Below are 19535 nucleotides of genomic sequence, written 5' to 3' on the forward strand. Positions count from 1 at the left end.
GCAGCCTGGAAATCTCTAAATGTCATTCCTGCCTCTAGCTGGCTGTGAATCTGATTGACTCATGGTCAAGGGTGTGGGCCCCAGAGTGATTCTCTTGTTTTGAACAGACCAGCAGGGTATTTGGGGTCCTGGAGCTCAGTAGTTATTTCTCGGTAGACTTGAACGAGCCCTTTTGTGACCGCTGCACTCCATCCTTCCCTCCAATCTAGCATTGTTCTCCCCTGTTGCTCCCTTAATTCAGGAGTGACAGATGCCAGGGATGTTGTTTTCTCTGCTGTGCACACAGAGAGCGTGCAGACGTGGGTGCTCAGCAGGGAGATGGGCAGGAGGCTGGCAGGTGGGCATTGTAGATTCATCTGAAATGGCTCCTCTGGGTGGACAAGCAGGATGCAGTGGCCACTGCAGTGCCTGCTTCCCGCTCCCCAGGCAGCCCCTCCATCCTCCTGTGAGAGTCCACTGCCACCCAGTGACCCGTGGGCTGGAGATGCAGCCTGGGTGCTTGGTGTGTGTTTGTGAAATGGTGGGGCGTGAGAATTGGGGAAGGCACAGGGGGCACAGGAGAAGTGATTCCTGCCTTCTGGAATTCTCTGTCTGATAGGGGCATGAAAGGAGTCTAAGAGCCTGTTTACAGAAACCAATACATAAAATGCTGATAGAACCTGAGGGACTTGAGCGGCATATTTCATGCAGCTTCCTAGAGGATGTGTGAGCGCTGGGCGGAGCCTGGAGGGGATGGGAGAGGCGTGCGGTCCAGGGACCAGAAGCGGCTTGGACAGTGACTCCGGAGGGAGCTACAGGCAGGACCTGGACTGGGTGCAAACACAAGGGCGAGCAGGAGGGATTAGTCTGTGCAGTCATCTCTGAATGAACTCACAAAGCTCATTGCGTTCGTGCCTAAAAAGCTAAAGTGCTTATGTTGGGAGAGGGTGGGATCCCAGGGCAAGACGTGTTTCCCCAGGGGCACCTGTGGGTGCTTTTGTGCCCCGTTTTCCCATCCTTCCTTTTCTGGCGGCTGCTTCTTTACACAGGTGAGATGGGTCCTCCCAGCCGAGGGGCCCTTGGACCAGCAGCCCTTAGCCTGGCTGAAATTAGAATTAACTGAGGAGCTTTTCTATAACCATCATTGCTTTGGCTCTACCCCAAGCCTGGTTGAATCAGAATGTCTGAGCGTGGGCCTGAACCTAGGCATCTGTTAAAACCGATGTCAGTCCTTCTAAAGTGCCGGCAGCCAAGGTTGAGACCATAGTTCAGGGGTTATGAATGCAAATGCCTAAGAGACTAGCATGTACGTAATGAGTGACTCCGATTGGGCATGTGACAAAAGGTGGTGGGGACTGTGGCCAACTGGTACATGCCCTGCTCAGCTGCTGCCAGATGGGCCACGGGATTGTTCTGACCATTTTATTCAACTGAAGCTGGAAAGATGGATTTTTACTTGATTTTAATCAATTTTTACTTCATTTTTATTTTAATCTGGAAGCCAGTAAATCACATTTTGCAAGCAAGACAGCCCATGGGCCACCAGTTGGGGGAATCTCCCATAAGATATTAGAGCTGCCATCTCATCTCACGGGTGGAGGAGGAAGGTCAGGGAGAGAAGGGACTTGTCCGGGATCTCAGAGCAATACACCAAGTCACCCACCCCACCACCAGGGCTGCCCTTCCAGGCCAGCTGCCGTAGCTCAAGTGCGTAGAGAGGACTAGGCATTTGGCAGTGCCTCGGGGGATGAGTAAGTAGATCCTCTGCAGGGACACAGCAGCGAGTGTGAGTGCGGGAGAAATGCGCTTAGGGCCCCTGTAGTCATGCCTCAGCTGTGGAAATATACTTAGCATAATACCCTTCTATCAGAAGTCTGCTGAAGAATGCTGTTTGAACTCCCTCCTGTGCTCTGGTGGCTCCTGCCTCCCCCACGCCTTGGATTACAAAGGGAAGGCCAGTAATTGGATTTCACGGAGGCAGCAGCAGACGGAGGGATGGTGACCAGACGGGGAGGGGCTGGAGCGGAGACGCCAACCTGGCTCCCACAGAGATGGCTCTGGGCCCCAGCCTTTGTTGTGGTTTCTCTTTCAAGTAGAGAACCCCTCTCATTTCCTGCGTGAAGAGGAGACCTGAACAGGCTTCGCTGGGCTCCACTGCCTGCTGGTGTCCTCTTCTGCGTTCTTGGCAGAGAAGGTGGGCTGCCTTGGTACTGCTTCCTCCCTGCTGCCAGGTTGTCTCCTGTGGGTACCCTGGGGACTTCCTTCTGCTGGGGTCACGGTCCCCTCAGAGTTGGGTTGTCTTTACATAATTACATCCCCTTGATATCCTTCGCCCGTCTTGTGGTGGGAAAAAGCAAGACCCAAGATGGACAGTGGCACAAATGGAATCTGGCCAAAGGTCAGGTAGGCCCTACGGAGAGTGGGTCCTGATGTCTGGCTGTGGCTTCTGTGGCCCCTCTCCTCCTGTGTTCCCGTCTCCCCACCTCCTCCTGATGCAAATCATTCAGCTCTTTTTATTGAGTGTGTCCTTGGCCTGCCAGGCTGGAGATGTGCGAGACACACCTACGGAAATTGGCGAAGACCACCCAAATGACAGCCAGCAGAGGCTGCTTATTCAGAGCTTGCTCTAGCCAGAGAGTCAGCCACTGTCACCCGCATTTGGCAGGGACTCAAAGGCAGGCAGAGGAATGGGAAAGCTTTATAATGGATAAAAGGCAGAAGGCTTCAGGTGTGCCTAATGGCAGGCTATTAGCCTGGAAGAGCTGGGGGTGGGTGGGCCGGCCAGCAGCAGGGTGTCCTATGTGATTGGTTATGATGCACATCTGGTTGTCTCTGATGGGTGCTAAGTGGGATGTTGGGACAAAAATTAGGGAAACTGTCAGTTAGTAATCGAGTCCTGGCCGTTTGGGACCAGCGGTTGCAGGGGGGTATTATTTGGCTTCCTGGATTGTTGGTGTAGATAGTAGTCTGACTTCCTACAAGTGTGACTCACAGAGGGCTAGCTTCCCGGGCTGGTTCCTTTACAGACGGGTTGGTTTCCTGGGCAGGGTGCTGCAGGTTGTGGGTCATAGTTCCCTTTTGACACTTGGTCTGGCCATTGTCTGTGTGTATGTTCAGTCTCTCGCCGCCTGCCTTTCAGCTCAATTGATGGGTTTCTCCTGAGACCCTGTTTGGGCCCAGCGTGGGCATGAACAGGTGAGTAATAACACAAAAGCCCAAATTCACTGGGCGCTCAGCTCCCCCAGCCCGACACTGAGGGTTTTACATGCGTCGTCTCAGTTAATCCTCATAGCACCAGCATTTGGGAAGGGTGAAAAAACCAAGACCTAGACCTGGTCCTTGAGGAGCCCACAGTCTCTCAGGGAGGCAGCTGTGTAAGCAGACAACCACTTTATAATGTGAGGGGATGTTTACTCAAAGTCTGGTGACTCTGTGAGGTCAGTGCTCTTATTATCTTTGTTTTACATGAGGAAACTGAGGCACGGGGCGCTTAAGTAACTTGCCCGAGGTCACACAGTGAGAGAGAATGGGGTCAGGACTGGGGGTCCAGATCCAGAGCTCCTGTATAAACTACTAATGGGAACAGAGTGCGTGCACGGTTTTGCAACGTGCCTCTTTTACTTAGCAATATATTTTAGAAATTGGTTCGTGTTGGTACTGGGAGACCCACCTTATCCTTTTCATGGGGGCAGAAATGGTTAGCGCTTCTTTTCAGCACTTCATTTTAACCCAGACTCCTCGGTTAAAAGAGTTTTCTCACCCCTTCCCTCTGTCCACCCAAGGAGTGGATGTGGCTTTTGGAAACTTCACTCCTTTCCCCTCTGTCCTCCATGGGCAGCCGTTGTCTTTGTGTGAAGTGTCTTCAGTGCTAAGTACGGGCCATTCAAAGGACAATTATTGTCCCACTCGGACTCCGCTGACTCTGCCCTGCGGGAGGGCCCCTCCAGGCGGGAAAGTAACTGCTCGCTGACGCAGTGTCCCAGCCAAGGCGCTGAGTGGTCCTCGGTGGGCAGGTGTTTTTGGAGATGGCACCTTCCTGTCCCCCAGGCTGCGTAATTACTGCAGGCCGGCTTCATCTGTCCCTTAATGGAATCAGCTGGCCTTGTCTCTCTGCCGCAATCAGTCTGAGGCCTCTGAGTCAGCCCTGACAATTGTCCAAGATAAGGATGATGTGGAAGTACTAAGAGGAACTTGGGGAAGGAGAGATCTATTCAGCAGACCCGAAACCACAGTTCGGAAGAGATAATAAATAAGGGAATGTCATGCCTGGCTGCTGTCCGGCTGGGGAGTGTTGGGAGTGGGATGGAGTAAGGGCTGCTCCCAGAGCCCCTGTTCGTCCTGGGAGCCCAGGTTGTTGGATTCTCAACCCTGGCGTAAGACAGCAGGAAGAAACATCCCCTAATACAGCCCCCTGGGACAAGAGGGCAGTGAGACCCTTGGCATAACAGTGAAAGTCTGGTTGACTTTCCTGTAAGCCATGTGTCCCAGCTGCATCTACCTTTTCTTCTATTATTTTATCTTTTGATTCCTGCCTTTAATCTTAGCTTGCAATTTTTTTTCCCCACAGAAATCTCCATAACCCAGTAATTAAGTCTCATGGATCCCGTACCCCTCTAACAGAAACAGCTCCCTTTATTGAGCGCTTTTACGTTTCAGAGATTATCCTTTTCATGATCAAGTACAGGGTTGAGCATGTATTAGGTACTTAATAAATATCTGTATTTTGCAGCAGGTCCTGCTTTTCACAACACTCTCAACTCATTCCCACAGCCCTGCTATAAATGGACAGGGAGGACCTTCTCATGGAGGCCGTCCAGGGAGAGGATGGGCCCAAGGACACCTGATGAGTTAGAACAGAACCAGGTCCTCCTGGTTTTTCCCCCATCGTTCTTTCACCCCTAAGTAAGCAGGGATTTGTTGAGTCTCTACTCTGAGGACAGGTGCTGCAGGGATTAGGGATGCAAAACTGGAAAGAGCAGGTCGCCAGAATGGCCCACTTCTCTTGGGGAGGCTGGCAGGGATTCACATCCTAGTTTGGGGGTTGGGAGAGGAAAGTCGGATTAACTAGGGGAGAGGCTGGGGTTTGTATGACCTTGGGCAAGTTATTTCAGCTCTCTGTAAATTGGACGTAATGGGTTAGAGTAAAATTAAGATGATGGTTGCGTGTACACCCCAGAGGACAAGTACCTGGAGCCTGGTGCTGTTCATTAGATGCTAGCCATCATTATTCCTTCTTGTGCTAAGCCCTATACCCAGTGAGGCTGGGTATCTGGCACAAGAGCTCTTACCTGGAAACCCTCCCCCACCCAATCCCAGCACTTCAGTACTTTCTTAATGCAGCAGGAGCCTGACTAACTGGAGTGGGTTGCCACTGCCTTTCCAGAGGCGATCTGGGCTCCCTTTGAAGCTCAGTAATGGAACACTTTCCCTTCCTTCCCAGTTTTAACACAGCCCTTCTGACTACCCTAATGCTGCCATGGAGCTGGACGCCAAGGGTGCAAGCCCTGCCTGCCCAGTCACGACTGCCTCTGCGCCTTTCGCTTTTCAGAAATGCTTCTGAGTTGGGGCAGAGGCTGCCTTTCAGGCAGATTTAGCTCCTCCTCCTTGCAGCTGAGCATCTCCTTAGGGCCAAAGGCTGAAGGAAGGCTGGACTTCAGAGAGCGGTCTTCCCTGGGAAACGTGAGGCTGGACAAGGGCATGATTTTGTATTCATAAGTCTCAGTCTTGAGAGTAGTGATCTCCAGAGAAGGATACACAAAGCAAAGACTTGGAAAGCTGCTTTAGCTTTATTGAGTAAAAAAAGCAGTTCTCAAAAGAGTATATAATCTATGATTCCATTTGTTTTTTAAGAACAATATCCATCCATCCATGCACCCATCCATCCATCCATAACTATGTACTTAGAAAAATATAGAAGAATAAATACCAAACAACAATGGTTCTAGGGGTGGAAACACACAGGATTTTCATTTTCCGTATTTTTGTGTTCCATATTTTTGTGATGTCTGTTTTTACAATGAGCGTGCATTGCTTTTATAAGTGGAAAGTGCATTTAAAGTGAAATAAACTGTATCAGTCAGGATAGGCCAGTTTTGCACTAGGAACAAATAATTTCAAATCTCAGTGGCTTAAAACAACAAAATCTTGTGTTAGAGTTGGGATGGCATTGGGTCTCTGTGCTGGTTATCGGCACTGCTCACATGCCTGAGTGGTAGGCAACCTGCTGCCTACTGGACCTGAGTTTTCTTGAGAAGATAACTCAGCACAAACAAGGCCCAGGAGAGCTACGCACAGAGTGGGAAAATTATTAAAACAGTGGTAACAAATATCTCCCTTGGTGAGAACAAATTTCAGCAAGAGCATCTAATGTTAAGCAGTGCATCTTTCTGAAGCTTCTTCAAGACAAACCAGTGCCGACGTTGTCCGTGATAGCTAGCCGAGCGGCCTTGTGTGTGTCAACGTGTGGGGAGCCAATAAGTGCCGTGGCTAAAATTGTGGGCCCTGGAGCCACACTGGCCTGAGGCCAGAACCTGGCTCAGCCATTTCTGAAGTCCTGATCTGTAAAATGGGATCCATCCTACACCACTTCAGTGGGTCATTGTAAGGATTAAGTTGAGGTAAGACATGGTAAACACTGAAGAGATGGTACCAGTGTTTGGTAAGTGCTTAAGACGGTTTGCTCTATCCATCATTATGTGACAGGTCCCCTGTGTAGTTGTGTCCAGACCCTGCCTGCTTGTCCTGAAAACACTGACCCAAGGAATCCAGACAGAGCTTGTCAGGAGGAGCTGTTGTACCTTTGCGATGGACCACCTAGTGAGCAAATAGTCTGTAATTTGATAGGAATGAAAGTTGCCCTTTTCCAGAATGGGGTCCAACCAGATGGAATCAAGCCGGAAAGTCATGAGGGGCAAAACGGCTTAGGAAGAAGAGCCTGCTGTTCCGAGTTGTTCTTGAGCAAACATTTCTGGAGCAGGAATGCCTTGTTTAGGTTGGACTTTTAATTATGCTCAGCAGTCTAGGCCTTCTGACACCTGGGGTGTCAGAATGTAGGGAGTTGATATTGCTTTGTAAAGCTGGGAAGCCTAAGCTTCCCATGGGTGTGTCAGGCTCTGAGCCTGGGCAGAAAGGGTCCCTGCCCTCCTGCTTCTCCCCCATCCCTGAGAGGAGTGGCTGTGATCATGCAAAAGCCTCAGGAGAATGTTCATTTTAGCTGCACGCAAGGGCAGGAGATTTGCAGAGCCTTTGAGTCGTGAATGCAGCAAGACAGAGACGTAGAGAAAAGCTATTGAACAGCAGGGAAAGAGACCTGGCAGGCCACGTGGAGCTTTCATTAAAATCATATCAGTCAGATGAAAAGCTTTTCAGCTTCCCAGCTGTGGAGATGCCCCCGAGCTGATCCGAGCACATCTGCCCCGCAGGATATGTAGACTGGGCTTCACATGGAAGTGTCTTCAGCCTCCCCTAGAGACGCCGCTCCCTGAAGGTTCCACCCAGCCCTGCACTGATGTTGGTGTCTGGATGGACCCCTCCCCAGTCCCACTTCCCTGAGGAAATGGGACCATCATTCCATCCCCCCCGCCCCATCTGTGAGTCTCAAGGAACATGGGGAATGTCTGACCACCAGTCATGGAGCTGCTAGGTGCGTGTGCCTTTGGGCAGGTTGCTTGACCTCTGTGAGCCTCAGTGCTTCATCCATAAACTAGGAGAGAAATTTGTTGGGAGGATTATATGAGATTTCATGAACAACTAACACATTGCCTGGGACATAGTGTCACTCACTAAATATTCACATCTGCCTCTCCTGTTGCCTTTGTCACCAGCCCCTTTGTCCTGTGTTTTGTGACCAGCATCAGGTCCTCCCTATCCTGGCTTACCTGCCACCTGGCAGTGTGATCTTGGGCAAGTTGCTTAACCTCTCTGAGCCACCATTTCTGTCTCTTTCAAATGGAGCAGAATAAGACAGATCTTACAGAACTGTTCTGAGGATCAAATGAGACAATTAGCGTCAGCTCCTGGCAGTGTCTGGGACTCATAGTAGGGCCTGAAAAAAAAAAGAAAAAGGGAGCTCTTGTTACTACTTCTTTATGGGATGCAGAACCATGCAGGAGTCCAGCAAGATGATGTTGTGTGACTTCTCCTGTGATGTGTCTCTGATTGAGAGCATCCCAGAGGACATTCCAGGGTAGCTGAGGCACAGACCCAGGTGTGCGTGCTGGACCTGCAGGAGCAGAGAGCTTCAGGGGCCTGATCACAAAGGGCCTTGAGTGCCTGGGAGGAGGCCTTGGGGAGCCACTGAAGGTTTGTGAGCTCAGAGCTGCGCTCACGAGGTTAACTAGGTCCCACTGTGCAGTGTTGATTGGAGAGGAACTGGAGGCAGGAGGCCATGGAGGAGGCTGCCAGAGTGGTCCAGGTGAGAGGGACTACTTCTGTCCTAAGGATGTATTTGGAGTGAACAAAATTGAGAGGCAAGCCTGTTTGAGCTGCAGTAAGGAAAGCCTCTCTGGTCATTCTCGGTACCTCAGTTCAAGGAGGTTGTGGCCCCTAAACCAGCCTCAGGAGTGACCTCAGACATGCCACCCTGTGCAGGGGTGAGAGACATTTTTTGGGAGAGCCTTCCATTCCAAAGCCCAAAGCAGGGAGCCCAGCTGGAATGATGGGTGGCAGTGATAGGGGTTATCATGCTCCTTTTGCATTAATATGGAATTCACCCCTTGGGGGGCTTCCTTTGGACCTGGGTTTCCTCGCTGCCTTCCTGGCCCAGGCAGCCAGCAGTTACTGTGGTCTCTGGGTTGCTCCCCCTTCCCCCTTCCTTACTCTTCCTCCCCACCTGGCAGAGCTCCACCTGGAAGGGAACTTCCTGCACCGCCTGCCCAACGAGGTCAGCACCCTGCAGCACCTCAAGGCCATCGACCTGTCCCGGAACCAGTTCCGCGACTTCCCCGAGCAGCTTACCACCCTGCCTGCCCTGGAGACCATCAATCTGGAGGAGAATGAGATCGTGGGTGAGTGGACCCAGCCCACCTGGCCCCTCACCTCCCTCTGTCTGCAGAGCCTCCTCTGAGCTCCCTGTCCTGAGGAAAGCTCACGGAGCCTCACAGGCACAAGGCGTGGGGCTCTGGAATCAGAGTTTCATAGACAAGAGGGCAGGGTTGGGCTCTCTGAGATTCCTGCATACAGGGCACTGAGCCTAGCAAGGTAGCCATTGTGAGGCCCTGCCACCCGCAAGGGGCCGAGTTGGACACTTGCTTTCACCTGGCAGGTAGAAGGTCTTGTCTTTCCCCACAGGGAGCCCTGAACTGGCTGGGCCACCTTGGGCCACAAGCTCTCCCTCTCAAGTCTCCATCTGCCAGCCTCGGCTGCCTGTGCGACCCTTCAGCTCAGACCCACTGTGCATTGACTCCTGCCCGAGTCCTGGCTCTCCCTCCCTGGCTTCTCAGTGAGCTCTTTGCCATTATTAAGCAGGAGCCACTAGGCAAACACGTTCAGAACAGCCTCTCTGTGCCTTCTAGTACAAATATGCTCCCCCCAGGGAACCAGAGGGTCTCCCCCTCTGGGTTGGAGATGTGCCTCCTGCAAACAGCAGAGGCCAGCAAGCTGGGTTCCTCTGAGGTGGGGGAGGGTTTCCTTTCTTCCTTTCATAGCAGTTACATACCTGCCGGTCTCATCAGGACCTGAGCATCCTCTCCAGCTGCTAACTTCCCCACAGAGAGCAGGGTCCCTCTGTGCACCCCCGCCTCGGCTCCTCCCGCAGCTGCCTTGGCTGCTCCAGAAGCCTAGCTCCAGTCCCATTTCATCCTCTCTCACGTTGCCTCTAATGTTGGTGGTTAATAATAACCCCCTTCAGTTATGCTTTTATTTTCGTAAGCTCTTTCATAGACATTATGCCATTCGATTAAAAGCAAGAGGTCTCTAGTGGTTTGGAGCTGCTCGATGAAGAGCAGCCTGCCTTGCACGCTGGTGAGCATTCCATCTATCAGGGATGCTGCCTGGAGGGCTCTGGCCTTGGCTGAGTGGGAGGTGGGAACAGCTAAGCTCTGAACTTCTGGGTCCATCCTTTTACAGATGAGTAAACTGAGGCTCAGAGAGGTTACGGGAAAGCATCAGGTTGCACAATGAGACTGCAGAAGTGCTAGGATGAGAATACATGATTCTAAAATCAGCTCTGTGCCTGGAGTGGGCTCTGCTTGCCTGGCCTCTGGGAAGGCCCTAGGGGGTGGCTTCTGGTTCATTCTTGCCCTCCCAAGACCAGGATCACTGAGTGGCTGGCCCCTGGGTTGGTCCCCTGGTCACTTGGGCCCTTGTTCTGTCTTTAAGCGGAAGGAGCATGGCCAGAAGTGCCTTTTCACTGCAAAGCCCTTCCTCCTGTGCTGTCCTGACCTCCCAGGGCCTTGCCCTGAGCTCTTCATTCGCACCCTCCGTGCTGGGCCCTTCCTCTCCTTCCTCTTGTCCTTCGAGGCTGTTCCTGAGGCCTCCGGCTCCTTCTGCTGCTTATCCAAATGGGGCAGTAACCAAGCAGGGGCTGCTTCAGGCTGATGCCAAGACCAGAGCTGGGTGGGTAGCTGCAGGCAGGCAGGTCAGGACAAGTGCTGGCCATTGGCTTCCCCTCTTCCCAACTGCAGCTTTGGAAGACTCACATCCTCTCTCTGGGATTCAGCTTCTTCTCGGCTTTCAAATGGAGGTTCTTCCTGCCCTCCCCACCCCCCCACCCCAGAAGGTGGCTCCCCTGACCCCAGCAGGAGAGCAGGGTGAGTGGGTGTCTCTGCTGGCTGCAGTACAGGAAGTGACTCTCCCCGAAGTGGGAAGTACAGGGTGGCACAGATCCCCTCATCTTTCCCCTCCCACAGGGCTGACAACATTCGTTAGCAGCAGCGGCTGCCAGAGCAGAGCTCAGCTGTTTTGACTTACTCTTCTGTACACACATCTCTACCTTTCTGCAGAGTGACCGTGATGACTCTGCACATGGAAGCATCTTACGGCTTACCAGGCGTGCTCGTGTGCAGGCCCAAGGCAACAGGCTGATCATCCCATTTGATAGATATAGAAACTGAGGCACTAAGACATTCCCCCAGCCTTCATGGTCAAGTGTCTGTTGCACGCCTGGCCAGGCAAAAGAGACATCAGCCACGGGGCTGTTTCCCAGTCAGTTCAGTCTGTGACAGAGGCCCCTACTGCCCAGCCTGGGCCAGGCCCTGGGCACATGGAGATGCTGGGGACTGCCCCTGCCTCCTTGTTTTCCCCAAGTGCTTGTTTTCCTCCAAGTTTCCTCCATAGGTGCTTGGCTGATCCCAAGGGCCTGCTCTACTGTGGGATCCCTAGGTGTTCTCCCCCAACCAGGTGGAGAGAAGGGGCACACGGCGGCAGCCATGGTTCACTTTCAGGGGTCTCCTTCCGTCTATTTTCTAGCCCGCTCCCGTCCATCCTGGTTACTTGGATGGCTTCCTAACTACCAAACCAGTGGAAGTCTAGGCCACAGCTTTCGCAGCCCAAGGAGGGAGGGAGGGAGGAGGGCTGTCATCACAGTGAAGAAGGTGAGGGCTGCAGTCCTTCATTATGGAAATAGCTGTGCACTCTTCACCGGTTGTAGCCGACCTCCTGCAGGAGCTCATTGGGATAATTGTAGTATGAGCTTAGGAGGCCTTAGAGTGGCTTATTTTTCCCCCTCAGAGTCCTCCAAGGGAATTAAAAAAAAAAAATTTTTTTTAAAGACATGAATTGGAGATGCATGAGTTGTCCTAAAGCTTTAGTTCAGTAAGCAGAGAACAAGCAGCTCTGAAACGAGCGCCCAGGTGCATCCGAAGGAGCCTCTGAAGGGACCTCCTCAAAAGATGCCTGCAGCCTGGCCTCAGGAAGGCCTGGAAGCTGCCAAGGGCAGTGGCATCATCTTGTTTCTGAACAGTGCCGCTGCCTGGGCTTCCACTCTCTGGACCATGGTGTGGGGAGAGGAGAGAGGGCTCCGGTCCATGGAGGGAGAAGGCACAGGACCTCAACGGGGTATGCAGGCTGGGAGAGGCAGGGACACTGCCCTCTGCTTTCTGGTCCAACTGCTGGCAGGGGGAGGGTGCCCGTCCTTGGTGCTCGCCAGTAGCCGGATGCCCTCAGGTCGCGGGTCTGGGTAGCATGTGGCACCTCGTTGCTGCTGCTGTGTACCGACAGTCCTCCAGTCCATGTGTGTGATGTGGCCTCCATGTCCTCTCATCTCTGGAGCTGCCCTGCTCCCCACCCCCACCCAGCATGAGTGTGGTATCTGCGTACAGTGGGCGTGCGTTTGTTTGGGAGCACAGTGCAGAGTAGGAATTCCGAAGGCTCCGAGGCCCCCGAAATGACGGACACAGAATAGGGCAGGTTGTGTTGAGTTGCCAGCTATGACCCATTAATAAGTTGAGAAGCCAGCATGTGGGGGAGTAGTATATCACCTGTAGCATGGTATGTACTGCTTTGTGACTTTCTATTTCAGTTTTGTCATGTACCCACACAGATGTAGGTACTGGGTCATGATGTAAAATGTATTCCTGGTTTTTTCCTTGTTTTTTTTTTGGCTGCACCACACAGCTGTGGGATCTTAGTTCCCTGACCAGGGATCGAACCCAGGCCCTCAGCAGTGAAAGCGCAGAGTCCTAACCACTGGACCACCAGGGAATTCCTAAAATGGAAAGGCGCTTCCATGAGTTGTCCCGCAGAGATGTGGGGTTTGTGCTCAGCCAGCCTAGCTCCCTGTCCTTCAGCTCTCACCCGTCAGCTACGCTACATTCTGCCCTCCTCTCATCTCTGCCCACATCTCTGTCCATCGTGGTCGTCACCACTGCATCCTCAGGGTGACTAGATGATGGAGCTGGTGTGAGGATGGGCAGCAACGGCTTGGCTAAGGGAACGAGCTCTCCTCTCACCCAGGCATGGAGCCGGGTAGAGGACAGGTTCGGTGCCACCTGACCCTTCATCCCCACCCCATCCCACCTCAGCCACACTTCACGGCCCAAGCGTTCAGTCCAGAAGTCCTGCCTCGTGTCTCACCATTTTCTCTGCCTTTGTCCTAACCCCCTAAGTCTGTAGGTCTGGGCCTGGTGCCAATGAACAGGAAGTGGTGCAGGTCACAAACCTCTTCCCCCTGCCCCAGGTGGCCCCCCAGCACACACAGCAAGTGCCCACATCCAGACGGGAGGCTTCCTGGGTCCTTGGTGACAAGCCTACCAGGCACTCCCAAGAGGGAGAAGAGGCTTTGTAGCTTAGAGTATTTATTCTGGCAACAGTGACTTACAAGTTTCTGGGATATGGGATGGTCCTTATATTTTCCAAACCAGAAGGAGCTTCTGGTATAGGGGAGCTTCTGAGTGTGTATAAATAAGACTGCCTGGGGAGAGAGTCTTTGCAGAAACAGGGGCTACAGAGATGCATGAGATTCAGGTCCTGACCTCAAGCTGCTTACAGGCTGTAGGGGAGGTCTGAGTGGGAGCAGAGAGTAACCTACAAGATAAGACATGGTCAAAAGTGCTGAGGGTGCCAGGGGGAGGCTCCCAGGCAGAGGGTGGCTGTCCATGTGTCCTTGTGAGGTGGGGTTCCCCAGAGAGCCCTGGGAAGGCTTTGGAGGAGGTGGAAGCATTTAGTCTGTGAGTGATGACATGGGGAGAAGCTGGGTCACCAATCCTGTTAAAACCAGGGATTCAATTCTTTACCCCAGCAGCCATCACACAGGGCTTGGAGGTGGGTGTGGTAGCAGTGTTCACTCCTAAGAACTTACAATTACTCGATGCTGCAGAGCAATTCAGCACGTTCCTGGAACATGTGGGGATGAAGAGGAAATCAAGTATTTAGGAGACTTTTGCTAAGCAGGAGGCTATTTGGTTAAGCTAGAATTTAACTCTCCGTAACCCTCAGTTCCCTGTTTCTTTACCCCATGCATTCACTGTTCCAGAGAGAGCAAGAGATCACAGGAAAACAAAATCTTATTAAGAATTTAACAAGTAGAGCAATAGCACTTTTAAAAGGAAAAGTACAGGTATCCCCCGCTTTTCGAAGGTTGCTTTACACCGCTTCACTTTTACGAAAGAACTGCACTGGTACCTATTTTCACTAATCAAGGAAATCCAAAGAGGATTTTCACTTTTATGAAAAAATAGGAAAAGCGCAAACTGCATTCAGCGTTTGTTTTGCAGCGAGAGTTAATAGAGGAAGTTCATACCCCGAGCAGAGAGAGTGGCACCGCCAAGCTCCTTCCCCAGAACCACACTCAGCATCAAGCCACCATAACTGTGAACTGTGTATGTGAGCATCTGTGCTTTATCTCAGTTTATTTTGTTTGTCCGTTAATAAGATATGTCCTAAGGTAACTGCGTCTTCACTTTACACCATTTCTGATTACGAAAGCTTTTATAGGAGGGGTAATCTGTATCTGTATTACATAAGGATTTACTTAATTGGGCTGCATTTACTTAATTCTGTCCTCATACCGTTTCACTTCTTACGGTCAAGTTCTCAGAGTGGGGGTCCTGGGACCAGCAGCAGCATCTGAGAACTTGGTAGACGTACGTGTTCTTAGGCCCTTCCTCAGACCTCCTCAGTCACAAACTGGGGGAGGGGGAGCGGGTTGATGTGTGGATTTTTTTTCTTTGACCATGCCACTTGGCTTGCGGGGATCTCAGTTCCAGACCGGGGATTGAACCCGGGCCACAGCAGTGAAAGCACCAAATCCTAAGCGCTAGGCCACCCAGGAACTCCCTAAAATTTGTTTTAATAAGCTCCCTCCGCCCCCAGGGGATGCAGATGCAGGCTGGAATTTGAGAACCCCTGTGGAGGCTCCGGCTTCTCAAGTGTCATCCACAGACAAGCAGAAGCGTGGGCATCACCTGGGAGCCTGTCAGAAGTTCAGAACTTCAGGCCCACCTCCACCCCCCGAATCAGAATCTGCACCCTGACCCCCAAGTGCTTTCTATGCACAGCAGGACCTGAGAAGCGCAAGGCCTTTCCCTACAGCACCAGGTGCCGTCTCAGGCAGCTGACCGTGCTAATGGCCCCACTGTCCTCCCAAGCACAACTGCTTCTTACGCCTCACAGAATTCCTCAGGGCACCCAGCACAGACCCCATATTTGGATCCCCCTGGAGTGCTTGTTCAAAAGGAAGGCTCCTGGGTCTTCTCTCAGGCCTACCGAATCAGAATTTCTGTGGATGGGGCCCAGGAACCTGCATTGCTAGCACGTGCCCTAGGTGGGGCACGAGTGTGTTGATTGAGAATCTCTGTGCAACTGACGTCTCTTCCATCCTCTCCTTTCCTCACATCCATCCAGCCAGTGCCTAGTCCTACCCACTCTTGCTTCCTGAATCATCTAGTGCAACTGCTTTCTCCTTTCACACCTCACAGCTCCACCCCTCCCCCCACCCCCCGTCTTTCATCATAGTTTATCTGGACCGTGGCACCAGCCCTCAAACATAAAGTACAGGACCCTTGTCCCCTGGGCTACAAAGGATGGGACTGGGGGGCACCGTGGAGACTTAGCAGGAACACACCTGACCCAAGGGGGCACCTGCACCCCTGCCACAGCCCAGTGTATCAGTAGCGGCCAGGCCCTGTATCAAAGCAACTTCTCCCTTCTCTGGGCAGGCGGGGGAGAGGCAGATCCCTCCAGGGAGCCACAGCTTCGCTCCCGTCTCCATCAATAGAAGAGATTCTCCAGGATTTCCTCTTTCAGTCTGGGGCACAAATGCACACTAGGACTTCAGCATTGCCCTTCCCTGACATTGACATCACTGTTCCACTGTTTCACAGAGTAAATTCATAGCATCACAGGGGCACAGAGACGTGGCTTTATTTCACTTTGGGGCTCTACCAAGCTCCCCTTTAGTGAGAAGTTCTGCAGGCTGTGTTTGCTCTCGGAACTCTCCTGTGGTTGGGAGGATGAACCACAAGTGCTGCGTACCAAGTGCTGAGTGAGTGGTGCCCCGGGAAGCTGGGAGGACTTCCTGGGGAGCAGGAGTGAGTGGGACTTGGTCCTTTTGTTCCACAGCACACCCCCTCTGTGCCTCTGGCGGGGAAAGGAGGAGAGTTCTTTCAGTGCAGCCCAGGAAATAGTTTTTAAACAGAGGGAACCCTAGAAAAGCAGAAGTGGAAATAATGCCCTATTTGATCTGAAAAGATAAAATCGCACAGACTTCAAAACCTAATAGCTATGGCTGCTTGACACTGCTCCTCTGTAATTATCTCATTTAATCTGCTTAGGCCTATCTTCTGGATGGGGGGCATTCCCTCCACTTGACAGCTAAGAGAGAGGCTCAGAGAGATTAAGCAGACTGCACGAGGGCAGGGTGGAGGCAGGATTTAAACCCAGGTCTTGGTGCACCTGGGCCCATGTGTCTTTCGTGTTCCAGAGCCTGCCAGGTCTTCATGTGACGGGAGGGGAGGGGGGTGGGTGGTGCCTGGGGAAGCAGGTGCAGGTGCTGCATGTCTGGTAGCATCTGTAAGCTATTGGCCAGGTCACGAGGGGAGAGTTTTCTTACACTGGCCTCGCTCGGCCCTGGCAGGAGCCCTGTGGTTGCAGAGAAAGGAGCTCTCCCTGTGAGGGGTCACACTGCAAGGCCTTTTAGCTGGTATTTACAAGGGGCTGATTGGAAGCACACTTCCTGTAGCTCCCTGCCTGCCAGAAAAGGCCGTTAGCCCCTAAGGTCAAAGCAAAGAAAATCTGGGAAGACAACTTCAAACCCCTAACACTTTCCTCCTGCCCCTGGCCCAGCCCTTGTGGGGGGAAATGGATGGATCCTTGGGCATTGGGTTTGAATTTCTCCGCCTGAGCACAGCCAGCTGGCGACAGTCCGAGCCTTGCCCTGCCCTCCAAGCGCTGAGTGTCAGTTTCCAGGAGAAGGTGATTCACCCTCCAAGGTGGCAAAGCGGACTCATACCCTCTGCCCAGAATGCCCTTGTCCAGCACCAGCAGAGCGCTGTCCCTTACCCGCGGGCGGTGAGCAGTTGGTGCAGGCATCGATCGTGAAGCCATCACTAGACGCAGTGTAGGCGCGCTTGCTGGCTGTGGAGCCACTTGAGGGAGAGGCTGGGAGTAAACAAACAGGCTTCAACAGCAATTAGTGCAAATTAGACCTGGCCCACAGTCACAGGAGAAGGAAGCTCCTGTTGCAGCTCCTGCCCATGTGTGTCTGCCTGGAGGGAACTAGCAAGCCCGGTCTCTGGGCAGAAGACCTTTCACATGCTTGGTCTCTGTCCAAATGGCATTCGCTGTGCCAACCACTGAGTGGTGAAACCTTGATTACCCAGAGCCTCCAATTATCCAGGATGCTCTTGGCACTCTGTTGTAGCACACAGGCAAACAGCAAGAAAAGTTCTTTGACATTTGCTTAAAACACAACACTTTCTTCGTTCTTTAGATGAGCCAGTCTAAGAGATTGTCTGCCCCTGTCTCTGTCCAAAGTGCTGGAGAGCAGCCCAGGCGCTCTGACTCTCAAAGCTTAGCCTTGCAAGGGGCTTATTCAGGGAGTAAGAGGCTCTAAGGGGCATAAACATGGATTTAGGCATTTGGAAAGTGTTCATTCGCCAGCTGTCATTTTTCGATTGAGCAGCTTGCTCTGTGCTAGGCACTGTGCTGGAGACGCAGATGGACAAAGCGCACTCCCTGTTCTCAGGAGGCTCCTGGCATGGTCAGTTACACTAGCTGATACTTAGTGACCCTTTACTTCACATCTGCATCTTCTCTAAACATTTTCAAGTGTGCTCTTGTTTGACGCTCAGGACAACCTTCTGAAGCAGGTACTATTGTTCTCCCCAGGTGAGGAAACTGAGGCTCAGAGAAGTTAAGTAACTTGGCCAGTGTCATGCCGCCTGGACAAAACCAGGGTTCCAACCCAGGCAGTCTTGCTCCAGGACCCCAGCTCTTGAGGACAGTGCTTTGCATGAGGAGAGATCATCTTTGTATATAGCTGGAGGGAAATTGAAAGCCACAGGAAAGTTATGGCTGAAGCACGTAACTGTGGTTGGAGGGAAACTCCCTTGGGGTGGAGAGAACAGCGTAAGGTAATGAGGCAGGATTCCCTAAGCCATGAATGCGGGCATTCAGCCTAGCTCTTGACGGCTCTGCCCAAACAGGGAAGCAGGTGGACAGTGTCCTAGGATGGAAGTGCTAGATGAGTGTTTTCACCGGATTCTCTCATTAAGCCTCATTGGGAAGACAGGAGGTACTCAAACCAGCTGTGCATTCAAATCATCCAGGAGATTTTAAAATGCCTGTGTCCAGGCCATACCCCAAGCCAGTTAAGTCAGAATCTCTGATGGTGGGTTTTGGGCTTGATGATTTTTAAGGCTGCCCAGATTATTCCAACGTGCAGGCAAGACAGAACCATGGAGCTAAACCAGAACCTTCCATCAACAAACATTCCATCCCTGAAGAAGCTGTAACCTCCTTCTTCCTTCTCCTCCCAGTGTCCATTGCGTGTGTGTGTGTGTACGCGCGTGTGTGCGTGCGTGTGTGTGTGTGGCTACATCAGGATGAGAAGAGCGATCAGCCAGGACAAGAGAGCTGACAGTTGGCTGGGAGGGTGGCAGAGGTGAGCTCTGTGGACGTGCTTCTTTGCCTCGGGGTTCCTCTTTTCCCACTGACCCTGCTGTCCCTGGACCCTGTGGGGTGCTCTGCTGCCCCACAGACTCCCCCTCCTGATTTCCCTGTAGCACAGCCCACTCACCGGGTATTTTCAGGAAGGAACTTTTATCTATGAGCCAGAGGCAACTGAGAACATATAGATGGCAAAACAGTGGGCCAGTCCCCAAAGTTCAAGTCTGGCATTCCCAAAGAATCCTGTGTAAGTGGGCAGAAATTGGCTTGAGCTCTGGCACCTTGTCCTCGGGAGCCTGTGGTCCTGCCTGGGTGGGCTACTCGACTTGGCTCACCAGTACTGGAGGTGTTCGCTCAAGTTCAGTGACCTCACCCTGGTAACTTGAAATTGGCCATGGTAGGAATATTTACACCATGAAAAACTGGTAAATGCTGGGAATTTCCTGGTGGTCCAGGGGTTAGGATTCTGAGATTTCACTGCTGGGGGCCGGGGTTCAATCCCTGGTCGGGGAACTAAGATTCCTCAGGCCATGTGGTGTGGCCAAAAACAAAACAAAGAAAAAACCCCACAAAACTTGGCAAATGCTACGAATCAGGGATGTTTCCCTCTAGGAAGTGGATTATTAAACAGTAGCCAGCACACCACTTCCTGACCACTCCTCCCACTTCCCCACCACCTCCACCTTCAACTCATTTAATTTCCCAGAAGCTGGTTTCCCTGGTGAGGCCCTGCCTAACTCATTCCCACCTGGTGCTTATCTTAGACGCTTTTCTTCTTATTTTTCCAATTATAAAGGAGGTCTTATTTCTCTGACAATGATCTTAAGCCTGAGCAGAAACCATGGTAAAATTGGTAGCAGCGACCTTAGGTTCTGAACATGCAAGGACTTACAAAGGGGCCGTTCACACGTCCACCCCCACCCAGGAGAAGAGCCTTCAGGGGAGGCGATACCTTTTCCATCCTACGCGTCCTTCACCCCTCACTTTCAGATTCTTGGCGTACACACAGCAGA

The 19535-nt window shown here is 52.2% G+C and overlaps 1 protein-coding gene across 4 annotated transcripts in view; it reads left to right on the plus strand.

The window, feature by feature from the left end:
* The window catches only part of LRRC20 (leucine rich repeat containing 20), a 67182-nt gene that overhangs the window by 37659 nt on the left and 9988 nt on the right, over window positions 1–19535 (plus strand). For 3 of the 4 annotated variants that reach the window (XM_057736610.1, XM_057736612.1, XM_057736611.1), the window contains one exon: window positions 8817–8984. The exons of the other annotated variant lie outside the window; for it this stretch is intronic. In XM_057736610.1, the coding sequence (XP_057592593.1) occupies window positions 8817–8984 (168 nt within the window). The remainder of the gene's footprint in view (window positions 1–8816; window positions 8985–19535) is intronic. 4 annotated transcript variants of the gene reach the window in all.

The sequence above is a fragment of the Hippopotamus amphibius genome, chromosome 5 (genome assembly GCF_030028045.1).
Source record: "Hippopotamus amphibius kiboko isolate mHipAmp2 chromosome 5, mHipAmp2.hap2, whole genome shotgun sequence".
Classification (NCBI taxonomy): domain Eukaryota; kingdom Metazoa; phylum Chordata; class Mammalia; order Artiodactyla; family Hippopotamidae; genus Hippopotamus; species Hippopotamus amphibius.